This window comes from Vigna radiata, unplaced genomic scaffold, assembly GCF_000741045.1.
Source record: "Vigna radiata var. radiata cultivar VC1973A unplaced genomic scaffold, Vradiata_ver6 scaffold_48, whole genome shotgun sequence".
NCBI lineage: Eukaryota > Viridiplantae > Streptophyta > Magnoliopsida > Fabales > Fabaceae > Vigna > Vigna radiata.
In genome coordinates, this window is record NW_014542925.1 from 593985 (window position 1) to 607136 (window position 13152).

Here is a 13152-nt window from a genome sequence, read left to right on the forward strand (position 1 = left end):
CCCTCATTCCTCTCAACCCTTTCTCTTTCATCTCTCACTCCAACATCTGTCATCCCTACTGTTGCCCCAATTAAAAAAAAAAATCAGAAACCCTTGCCAAAAGTTTATTCTAAAAGCCTGTAGAAGTTGATTCAGTGATAAAAAAGGGACATAAGGAAATTAAAGAAATAGGTATAAAAGAGCTCTCTGGGAGTACAATTCTTTCAATTCTAGGTTGTAATCTTACATCATGTATACCATACCAAAAGAGAAAGGGAAAAGAAACACTTTGTGTAAAGGGAAAAGGACAATAGAGGGAAATATCTTGTTCTTTAAAAATATAATGAAATGTGGTGTAGATGTGTAAATGATGNATGAAAATTTANTTGATTTATGAAGGTTTTATTTACATGATTTAATTTAAAAATGAAATTTAATAATCATAAGAAGGGAAAATATATAACACATCCTCCAAATGAATGAACAGAGCAAGAGCAACAAATTACGACGTTGCGGGTTGTTATGTGTGGCTGAGGGAGAGTATGGAGAAGAGAGAGAAACAAATTGGATAAGTGATGAAGGTCAATTAGGGTTAGGTAAGGGTTTCTGATTTTTTTTCAGGGCAACAGTAGGGATGATAGAGAAAATGTTGGAGTGAGAGAGATGAAATGGTTGAGAGGAATGAGGGGGTGATTAAGGGTTTGGGGGTTTCTTTTTTTTAGTTTTGAGAATGAAAATTATTTAAATATCCTTGACCCTAAAACTTGAAATCCATGATAAATAAGGATATTTTTGTCTACTATAATCTGGTACATATTGTTAAAACGTACCAACTGAAAAACAAGTGTACGCGTGTTAACAAACTCATATATATATATATATATAATTGTATAAAGAGTAAATATATAATTGACAAAAAAATTAAGGATGTTTTTAATTTTGAAAAAACAATAAAATCATTAAATAACAATAAATTTTAAACACAAAAATAATTAGTCATGATCAATTTAAATATCGATTTATAAACTAAAAAAAATTGGTATCCAAAATAGGTTCTATTAAAAAAAATTAATTGAAATTGGTTTGTAAAACTAATTTAGAATTATAATAGTAACTAGCTAAAACCTTAATAGCTAACTATAAAATCCAGTTTATATTTTAATTCAAAAACTAATTGTATTAATTTATTTATAATAGAATCTGTTTTGAATACCAACTAATTTTTACTTTATAAAATAAATATATTAACTAACTATTTTGAACTCTAAAATGAACTATATTTGATAATTTATTATTTTTTTAATGGATATTCATCTAAGGAAAAAACATAATGGATGGAGTAATTATTTTTAATCAATAGAGGTGTTATTTTAGTATTGTCCTTTAATTTATCTTTAAATATAGCAATAATGAAATTAAATGATATTGATTACTTTAATTAATGTTAAAATTAATTATGTAGCTTATAATATTTAGTGCATGTGTTAATTAAACCTTTTTATTTATGAATATCTGGCTGGGCAGCAATGATGCATGCATAGACTATGGATATAAACTAAAGTCTATTAATTAGTGAGGACTTATCTTTTAAACAAAGAAGGTAAAATAAATAAATACCTAAAGCAAACAAATACTTGAGGCACAAGCCAACCAAACGTTTACATTGGTACAACACAAGACAAGGTGGCAGTGGTGACTGGTGGGTGAAGCAGAAGCACACCACATGAAACGCCAAACCAAATTCTACACCGCCCTTTAATTCTTTTCAGAACCCCACCCTTAATACACTCAGCAACTTCGTTTCTTTTCGATTGAACCCTTGCCCTCTTCTCCAAGCAATCACACCCTCTTCTTCTTTCTGCTCCTCTGCGTCAAGCCTTCACACCCCTTTTCGCCTCTTCACTCTTTCCCACCCAAAGTCTCTACCTTTATAAGTTTACCCGTCTTATAATCTCCCTACAATGTACCCGGTGTCCCTTCTTTCGTCTAATTCCTCAATTTGAGTCACTGGGTCGTTCTTAGTTTTTGCTGATGGCTGAGGATGTTTGACTTGTGTTTCTACCTTATAGACCTGGCTTGCTGCGCCTTCTTATTATTCTCTCTGGGTGTCTGAGGGTTTCTTAAATTTAAGCAGATTGCCTGAAGGTGTTTCTGTGGTTCAATTTATGACTAATTGGATTAGACTCTAGGTTAGTGGTTACACAGAGCAGGGAATTCTTGTAATATAATATAATTTTTTGTTGTATTCTGTGTCTTTGATTCAGAAATATTCATTTTGTTGGCCCTTTTTTAATGAAGCAAATTGCTTCCCGTGAGAAGAACTTGAGACTGAAATCAAACCCTTCATTTTTTGAGGTCACGAGGGGTTAAATGCAGACATTGAGGGGTATTGCTTTTTATTGGAGTTTCCTCATCATCACCTAGCGTGTACATTTGTACATTGATAAAGAGTGAACAGGTTCTTGTTGCAGTCTGCAGAATTTTGATCATTTGCAATTTGGGAATTTGAAGAAAGACCTCAGTTTGTGAGAAGTTAGTTATTTTAGCATCGATGATAGTAACCAAGTGCTAATAAGAAGTATTGGATTGGTCATTAGGAAAAAGTGAAAGGAATTGCGCTGATAATTTACACATTTAACGTGAAGCACAAATTAATTCGATCCTGGAAAAGGATTGATGTATTTGATATGAAGAATGGAAGGAGGTGATCATTCATTGGCACCGCAATGGTTGAAAAGCAGTGGAAATGACAGTAGAGTGACTGGTAGAAACAACCAATTCACATCACCATACTCTGGTAATTGTTTATGCTTAGTGCTGAATACCCCATAATACTTAATAGCATGCTCTTATGTTTAAAAATAAAATTAGGAAAAGGAGGAAAAAATTGAGATTCAATTGTTCTTTTCTATAGGTTAGTTGAAAAGAAAAGAAGTGGTATGGGGGCAGGAAGTAGCTTTAAGTTTGATCCATGATTGCAGCCAATTTTCCATCCACTCCCATGCCCATTCTGGAAAGAAAGGGAAATTCTCTTGAATCTTTTAATGCTTGACAGGGAAATTCTCTGCATTGGAAAGCAAATTTTATTGGTCTTTTATTTTCTTCAACAAATTTTCCTATCAGGAAGATTTATTCTTTTTCACCAAAACATACCAGAGTCGTTATTTCGAAGTTAGGAGCGTTTTATGCCAAATGTGAAATCTTGTACTTTGGTTCATCATGTATTATATTTAGTCCCCAAATATTGTGCTTGAGAAGATACTGTCATCCGTGATACTGCATAACTGAAATGGTTAGAATTTTAATGGTTTTTGAAAATATGAGATATATAGAAATATTTTCTATAGAGAAACTTGTTTTATTTTATTTATCTACTCTGTATATAGAGCAAAATGTGTTAAAATATCAAATATTTACCATAGATTTTCTAAATCTAGATAATAACTGAATATTTTCCTATCTTTATAGTAAATGTATTTCTAAAACTGAAAGATTTCCGAAAAATAATTGAAATAAAAAAAGATATTAAGTAAATATTCTCAATAGAAATAAACATCTATGAACAGTTCTGATAGTGTCAAATATCCTTCTTATTTCAGATCAAATGACTTTCACCAGTCGGAATCCTAGCTTCTCAAGGTTACATAGTAGTTCTGAGAGAAGCTGGCCTGGTATGGATGGGGAGAAAGATATTGACAGTGACGGCCTGACCTCAGCATCACATGATATTCCTATGACAGTTGGAATCAAAAGCCAGGCTATGATGATGCAGCAGTATAATGTTTCTTCAAGCACATCTTCTATGGGCCTCAGTATGGCTGAGACATTGGCTCAGAGTCCACATCACTCTTACTCACCATCACAAGTATGTTTGATGTTGAACTCTATTTTATGTTTTGCATTTGTTGAAATGTGTTTAGTGCTCTTATGGTATATTTTCCATACAGTTATCTTCTAGTACTCAAAAGCTTGAAGAGTTGGCCCTTAAGCAATCTAGGTTATTAATCCCAGTGACACCATCCACACCTAGATCCCTGGTAAGTGTTTCTTCTGCTTTTTTCTTAAAATAATATAGTTATGAAAGCATTCATTTTAAATATATTGACTCTTTTCATAGTACAATTTATGGGTTTTATGCACAACAGAAAACTTCATGGTACTGTTATATGTCGGATTGTGATTGATGTTCCACCTGAGAATCTGCTAAACCAGAAACATTTTACATGTAAAATATATTTTCTTCCAACTTTAATGATCTATTTTCTAATCAATGAATTATTTTGGAAGTGTTGAAGTCATAAGCATCTGTTTGTGGTATATACTTTTGATTCATTTTAGTTAAGATTTATTTAACTCAATATATTGCCATATGCCTTACTAGAAATAATTATTAGTCATATTATTCAAGTTTGGATAGATGATGTCATTCTCCTCCTTGCTGTCTATGGGGAGGTATACTACACCTGACTATTCTGCTTTGTATTATTATGGAATTGACAGTTGTAGTCTACATGGCATAAAATCCTTTTTTCTTTTATTGTTCGTTCCTTTCAATGCACAAAATGTGAAAACTCATGAAAATAGGTAAAACTATATGAAGGCTGCCATGCATTTCTTCACCCCTTCTAACCTATACCTTATTCTTAGTAAGAAAGAAAAATATCAGTGACCCAACTATGATGGGATAATACACCAAAGACATCTGTTTACTGATGCTGGAGATTAAAAGATATGATGGACCAGTCGGATTGTAGTTGCTCTAAAGTTCTGTCTACTTTGATGTATTTGCTTATTTTCATTCAATTGCTAAGAGTTGTCTTTGAAGAATAACCAATAAAGCTTAACCATGAAAAGATCAGAAGTACCTTCTGGATCAATTCTGTGTAATATCACTTTTTCTTTAGGTATTGATTAGAGTTTGAACTACTGCAATGCAATGGCAAATCACAGTTCATGGTCTAATCCCTAAATCCTAAACTTGTTTATTTTCTCGTTAAAATTGGTTATGGTTATAAAGACATCTCTTTTGTTTCACTTCTGAAACATTTAAGGTTTATATATTTTCTGATTTGGATTGTATCATTTTTTTCCAAACTAATATTGTCTTTTTCTACATGACCATTCTATAGCAGTTGAATCCTCTTATAGTATGCTTGATTGAGGACTCTCACCTTTGCTAAAGAACTTCTTATCTCTGTATTATCTAATCTCTGCCATACTTGGTGCATTGATGCTCATTTCTTAGAAGTAAACAGTGATAACTTGGAGTCTTGTACCTAAAAAATAAAACCATTGTGCGGTTCAAACTTTCTTGGACTGAATTTGTGGCTTGCTTTGCAATTTAAGTTCAATAACTGTAAGGAAATTTAGCAACACTATCTAGGAGTTAACGATTGTTGGAAGTGTTTGATGTATTACTAACTTTGGAATGTGAATATGGTGAAGGCTGCTAGCTCTTTGGAGAAATCAAAGGCCAAGACAGGGCGGCAGCAGTATCCCTTCTACTCACGGCGACTCGGTTATTCATTACAGGGTGCTCATCCAAACTCAGATATACAGAAAACTAGTTCTGTTAATTCCCATAATTTCAGTGCTTCAAGAGAGTTGAATGGTGTCTCTTCAACAGTGAAAGACAACTTATTAAGTCCAAATAGTAGATCATCGGCCGCCCCAGTTGGTGCCTCTAGATCCACTTCTATAGCTGCTCACTCTAGAAGCTTAGGTAACAACAATTCAACCCCTTCTACATGGATAACAGTGGAGAAGAAACCAACTTTTCCTACCCAGAGCAGGAATGATTTCTTCAAGAATCTTTCAAGGAAGAGTTCCATGGAAAAACCTTCTTCTGAAGCCAGCACAACAAATGTCTCTAGTTGTCCCATTCTGAAATCTAGAGACGCTTCTTCAGTGGATTCCTCTTCTCTGAACATGGTGAGTGACTGCAGCTCCATAATTACAGTGAACGACAATGCTGCCAATGAACCTCTGAAACCTTCAAGCAGTGGAGAGAACCAGCATATCAGCAATCCATTCCTTTTTACAGAAGAGGAAGAGATTGCATTTTTACGTTCACTTGGGTGGCAGGAAAGTGCTGGAGATGATGAAGGCCTCACTCAAGAGGAGATACAAAACTTCTATGAAAAGGTTATTATTCTTCTGCTACTGCTTCTTTGCTGTAATTAATTTACAATAATTTTCTTATGGTTTGTCCGTTTGTTTCCTCTTGCAGCACATGAAATTACAGCCATGACAAATTATTCTGCAACATGTGCTTCAATGACAGAATGCACTGCTACTTGATCCCGTTACTGGAAGATTAGGTGGAACTATGTTTACAACTTAGAAGTTTTAAATTTTTTACTGTTATTTGTTAAAGATACAAACTCTGCTACAGGTTTTAGTAGGCGAATAGAACTTGTAGGCAATAGAAATGCTTCACCATACTTCATTATCATTAGAAATAGAAAAAGGGCAAGAAATTAGTTTATTTTGTTCTCTTCTTTTTAAACCCTAAACTTGATTTTGATCCTGAATTGATTTAGGTTAAAAAAATATTTTTCACACATTTAAATTTTTTACATTCATTTAATATTATTCTTACGTAATTTTTATTTTTTCATTTCTTAAAAATATAAAATTTTATATTAAAAATATAAAAATTTACATTTTTATAACCATTTTATTTTTATACTTTATGAACGTGTCTTTGATACCATTACCATCATTCTTTAGGTTAAGGTTGAGATATGCTTGCACTTGTACGCATATTATGCTAGTTTAATGAATTTGCATGAAAACATGTGACTCCTTATTTATTATGAGTTACATTATTTATTCAATATTGTTAAAATCTTATTTTTACAGTAATTACTTAATTATACAGTTACTTTCTTTCTTTCCATCTCTATTTATTATATAAGGAAATAAACCATTCATCATTAATTATTTTGCAGAAAGAAACCATGTGCATACAGTCAACGCTATCTATTTCCATATGAAATTAGTATATTTAAGATCATATTAAAATCATATAAATCTTCAAAAATTTCAATAATTGAATCCAACAAATATTTTATTTTCATTTTTTTCTTATATAAAATTTTACGAGAAAATTATGTATAACTTCAAAAATAAAGAAAACTTACATTCTTAATTTCTTTCAGTAAATTTATATTTATCTCACCTCAAATAAATAAGAGTTAGCAATCCAGTTACATAAATTTATAAAACAATGTTCTATAGCTTTCTTAATCAGTTATAAAAAAAATTAAAATTATTCACTTTTATATAATAATCTTGTGAGAAAATTTTCTGATGACGTCCTTTCTCAATTTGTAACACATGCATTTTAAACCTATCCTAAGTCAAATCAATCATTTCAATCTTTTAATTACTTATTTAATCAAGCAGTTGGACGTTGAGTTTATATTCAACTTCTTCCAGCATTTTAAAAATTATTAATTGGAAATTTAACCGTTTTAAGCAACTTCAATAAATTTGAACGATTTTATTATTTTATTTTTATTTTTTATAAAGTAATTTAAATTATGAAGTTTTAACTTTCATACTGCTTTCCTGTTTGAGGGTTTGATGGAATAAAATAATTTAAATTTGATGAACTTACTAAGAATATTTTAACTACTGCCAAATATAAAATGTATTTTAATATTAAATAATATTTAAAAACATCTTTAGTTAGATTTATTACTAAATTTTGTAAAAAATTTCCAACTAACTTTAAAAGTATTTTAATTAATATTAGTTATAATTACTTTTATGATGATCTTTTATCAAAATTTTATTGTTTTATTTTTTATTAATGATAAAAAAAAACTATACATTAAAGTAAAACATCAAAATTAACCAAAAGTCTTTTCATTTAGTATTGTAAACAATAATTATAATGTTGGAAATCCATAAGAATTAGTTAAAGAAACAGATTAAAACAGTAACATCTCAAATTTTATCAAGTCGGATATATCTTTTTGAAAAAACAACAATGTACCAAGTAATTTTAAGTCAATATATATTGAGCAAGTCAATAAAAAAATTATAGAGAGAAAAATGTCTATACAATATAAAACAATATAAAAAATTAAATTCTTATATTTTATGTAACATCCACTATATTTATTAATTAATTATTTTGTATCAAATACAAAATAAGTGTCTCAAAATATATGCTAAGTCTAAATAAACTATTATTAACTTTGTGATACAATTCAAATTCCTTAAACTTATTTAAATTTAATCATATTCAAAATGAAAATATTATGAGTGGATCCTACCATGCACTATAATATGAAAATTCTTCAAAATCTTAAAAATATATTTTTTAAATTGTAAAATTTATTCTTATTCGTATACAATATAATATATTCCACAGTAATTTATTTACGAGATCTTGCAGTCATTACTAACAATGAAAATAAAAGTAAGTTCAAAATCAAACACAATAAATATAACTATTTACAAAAAAAAAAAAAATCATCTTAAAAAATATTTTCAATCACATAATTATTTAATTAATTTATTTATTGATCAACTTTCAAAAATAAAAATTAAGTAAAATTTATATTAAAGTTCTTTCGTACTATTTCCCATGAATAAAATGTTCTACGCAGTCTCGTTAGTTGGAAATTTCAGCAGTAATTTACCTTCTCTTCCTTCTGTCAGTAAAGATGACAGCTCGGGGCATAAATGAATGTCATTTAAAAAGTATATAGTTTGATATTTTTATAAAGATCGAGATTGCTTTAATTGATGTTTGATTATTTATTTTATGGGAACACCTAAAATTTAATTTAATTTATTATGAAAAGCATAAAAGAGTTTTTTAATATGAATATAATTTATAAATATTAGATTATTCTTAATGATAATATTAAAATAAAAGCGTTTTGATTAATAGTGATGGTGGGTGTGTGATGTGAAAAAAAGTATGGGTTCGGATATTCCGTTCGGCCCATAAAACGATAAACGGAGGAAGTCAAGGTAGTTTGGCAATGTTTAGACTAATTTTAAGAGTCCATGGATGGTCCCAACCACGCATGGAGGCAAAAGAAAGTTGAAAATAGCAAAAATAATTACACAAACTTTAAAATTTTCTCTTCACCACTCACTTTTACCTATTCTTTGAAATTTAGTGTATATAACTGTTTTAATATAGATTTATAGGACTGAGAAACTAATATTTTCTTGAATAGTCAAATTAATTTTTTTAAGCTATCTTTCAATCGTACAGTTTCATACTTATTGAGTCTCTAGATCCTTCCAATGTATATTCGATTCGTCCATGTGTCCCTTCCACTGGAAGCAACATCGTACTGGAAGAGGTTAGGCTCTGATACCATTTGTAATCTTCCCAGAAGGTCACTCATCCCTAAATTACTCAGGCTAAACACGCTTATGGGTTAGGCTACTGAACGATCTTGAATGTTAACCGCTCTGTCTCTATCATATACTATATAATAACTAACATTTAGTTATGTTCAAATTCAAATCAAAGCCAGGTAACCTTGATTTCTTTTTTCATTATTAATAGCATTGAAAAAAAAATATCCCTTTTGTGGCTTTCTTTCACCATGTCAATATCAATATATTTTTCAAACCCCAAATGTTGACTTCCTCTTTACTAAAACGTTTTCATGGATTTGAAGATGAATTTATGAGAGTAATTTGAGTAAATTTTGAAAGAAAAAGAAGCGATACAGTGCATTGTTTGGATTAAAGAAAATATGATAAAAAAAATGGGAAAAAAATTATAAACTAATAAGCTAGTAAATAATGTGATAAGTTTGAGAAATTAAAAAAATTAATTAATAAAATTGGATGATTATAGTTCTTAAGAGACTAACATTTGTTTTTAATAATAATAGTAATAATACAAAAGAAAAGATGGAAGGATGGAAGTTCGTTATTAGTTAAAATTTATTGAAAATGTTGTAATGTATTTTATTAAAGTTCTCTATATGATAATAAAATGTATGTTAGCAAGAATATTGATAACAATTATGTAAACAAAAACACAAAGCATGCTAGTTTTCCAGCAATAACAAACATGAAACATTTTATGTGATTTTCATTTTTTAAAAAAAATGAATTTTAAATTTAATTGAACTCCAAAAAATCAATTTGTAAGATGATATTTATTTTTATTTATATATTATAATTTTTTTTTTAATAATTTGAAACTTTTAACTAATCATACGAAATATCATGTATCCTATAATATTACTAATCTCTTCTTTCCCATGATGGATTGAACTTAAAATAACCTCAATTTTGAATGAGTAGGAAGACCAAGAAATGATTCAGACAAATTAACCAAAATAATGAGAATATCACCAAGAAATTATCCATGTGTATTTGTAGTGCTTCACTGAAGAAATCTGTCATATCACAAAGAACCATCATTTTTATCTTTCCTTTTCTCTTTCCCACTTCTATTTATTTTAAAAACATCAATCACCCACATGTGTTATGTGAGGTTTGTACACGTGTGCCATTTTTCCATTTTATATTTATGGTTTTTTTTTCCTTCTCTTTCAAACAGCATAAAATTAATTCAAATAACAATCTGATTATATGTGATGACGTTTTTCATTATAGAAACATGGGAGTAAAAGATAAACACAAGAAAAATATTCAATTTAATTTTTCCCATCTCTCTTTTTCTCCATGGAGTGTATATTATAGATCCACGTGTAGTCATGAGAAGTATATAGTTGAATCCATGAGAACAAATCCGACTTTGACAGAAACATGTGTTACGAATAAAATTGAGCATTAAATTTCAAATTCAAATGTCAATAAACCTATTTTATGCAATGGAGATGGAAAAAGCTAAGTTCATATAGTCAAGATGGGTGTGGAAATTTTATTTAATGGAAACATAGATCTATATGTTCACAATAGCCTGAAAATTGGGGGGGCAAAGAGGATTTTCCTCACCTTTCATTTTTTTTTAATAAAATAAAAATCAATCTCTCTCTCTTTCTCTTTAAAGAAGAAAGAAGTAATGTACAATTGAATTTGTTAGTTGAGTAATTAATGGGTAACAAACAATATAGTGTTTAAAAGTATTTCCTTTTATTTCAATGGTTAAATTATCTATATGGTTTACCATGTTCAATGTTCTTTTTCTGGTTTTGGTGTATTCATCACGTAACTTATCTTTATGTATCTCGTTAAATTTGACCTTGTTGGACTAATCTCGTTAAGAAAATACGAAGCAATACATATATATATATATATATATATATATATATATATATAGATATACACCTTATTCTTTTCTATCATTAAATTAAATTCTTTGTAACTTCTGCAGTCTACAAATATATAATTATTCGGGTGTTATCGATCTACAGCATTTAAAAATCAAAGAGAAACTAATCCCAGTACACTACATAAAGATAATAGGCCAAGAAGAAGGGGAGAAAGTTCGTTTTCTAGTTAAAGTTCGATGAAAGAAAATAGTGTGTGGGACACGATAGCATGATGTAATAAATAGATATAATCATTTTGGAGGTCCCTCTTTGTGTATATTTGCCTCAAATATCCTTGTTTTTTTTTCTAATTAAATAAAATTGAGTCAATTATGACATTGTCGTTAATTGTTGTGGATGATGTTAAATTTATTGTCCGATGACATGCTGAACTAGCATTTAATAAGCATGTGACATAGTGAGGTCTGATTATGTAGATTTAACTCTTCGGCTTAACTCACTTCCCCATTGTCTTTAACTGTTAGTATCGTTTAGTCTTTAATTGTTAATACCGTTTGGCATTTTACCGTTTGGCCTTTCTTTTCCTCTCATACACTTTCCAAATAAATCCACTTAATGAGACCTCACTGTGCCACATGTTTATTAAATGTTAGTTCAGCATGTCATCTGACAACAAATTTAACATCATCCACAATAATTAACGGCAAAGTCATAATTGACTCAATTTTACATAAAAAGAGACCTAATTAAGATAAAAAAAAATACGATAACCTATTTGAGATGAATCTGCATAAATAGAACCTCTCAAATGATTAAACCTAATAAATAAAGAGGTAAAAAAGTGTGGTGTGTGTATGTGTGTTTGAAAGTCCAAGAAAATATCATAAACAACTTTGTATATAAATAGATTAGTGTATAATAAATAAATCTGTTTACTTATAGAAAGAGTTTACTGCGAAAAAATGGATATTTATTTTTTGTTGATTATTAAAGTATAACGTGGGAGGTAGTATAGAACTAAAGTATATATTATATACAACTAACTATAAAGTAGGAGTTGAGATGTAAGGGAAGTTAAATATGGTCTTAGAGTTGACAAAATCAAGATCTGATCCCAAGGTTTTTTTTTTCTTTCATATGGGATTTCGTACGGGGCTCATATTCCGTGGTAATAGATGATGTAACATTAACTCAAATATTATAATTAATCAGCTGCATGTTAAGGTTTAGAATAATATTTTTTTATGTATTTTTCAACTGTATAAAAAAGCTGGAATGAATCTCGTCAAATTGTTGGCCATTAGCAGGCACATGCAGCACGAGTGCCCCCTTCAATGGCTTCTCTTTTCCAGTGTAAAAGGGCATTGGTTTTCATGCAGAGATAGAGATAAAAAGAGAAGCATGCAATTCATGATATAGTGCATGCCCTAGCGTGTGCCCTAGTGTTAGTAATGAAAAAAGGTTTGTATTATTAGCACGCTGGCTTCAATTAAACATGATGTTAGGCGGCTTAATTACGTGGTCTAAAAGTATAAAATAAAGCCTATGTTATTTTATGCTATGTAATAATGTCAAAAAATCACCTTTTTTTCAGTGCACTGGTTGATTCGATTCTTGATGACAGAAAGGGCAATTATAAAAGGTCAATGACCCAGGATGGCAATGGTTATTTTTGTCTTTTTGGCATTGGGAGAGGGTTCACTTATCAAATATAGTAGGGTGCCCACTTGCCTGTTTTTATTAAATTTTAACATAGAAGCTTATAGAGTGATTAATTTAATTGGAGGTTCATTAAGAAGCCAACTAAAGTCAAATCATAGATGCGTCCTTGTGTGTCCAAGATATAAGAAACGTCTTCGGGACGAGGGAATTGACTTTGGTGCCTCAAAAGTGGCGTATATACTTTTATATATAAATCATAAGAGAGGACAAAGGAGGAGAT

The 13152-nt window shown here is 29.8% G+C and overlaps 1 protein-coding gene across 4 annotated transcripts; it reads left to right on the forward strand.

Annotated features, from left to right (window-relative positions):
• The first annotated feature begins 1559 nt into the window (after window positions 1–1559).
• LOC106752843 lies at window positions 1560–6499 on the forward strand. 4 transcript variants are annotated; one of them, XM_022777286.1, is made up of 6 exons: window positions 1561–2437; window positions 2577–2776; window positions 3579–3844; window positions 3927–4016; window positions 5425–6123; window positions 6209–6498. In XM_022777286.1, the coding sequence occupies exons 2-6, from the start codon at window positions 2674–2676 to the stop codon at window positions 6227–6229; spliced, it is 1179 nt and encodes a 392-aa protein (XP_022633007.1). In that variant the 5' UTR covers window positions 1561–2437; window positions 2577–2673; the 3' UTR covers window positions 6230–6498. The 4 variants fall into 4 exon arrangements, with proteins under 4 accessions (XP_022633009.1, XP_022633007.1, XP_022633008.1 ...); XM_022777287.1 differs by having other exon boundaries at window positions 1561–2124; window positions 2244–2776; XM_022777288.1 differs by lacking the exon at window positions 2577–2776 and having other exon boundaries at window positions 1560–2168; window positions 6209–6499.
• The last annotated feature ends 6653 nt before the right edge of the window (window positions 6500–13152 follow it).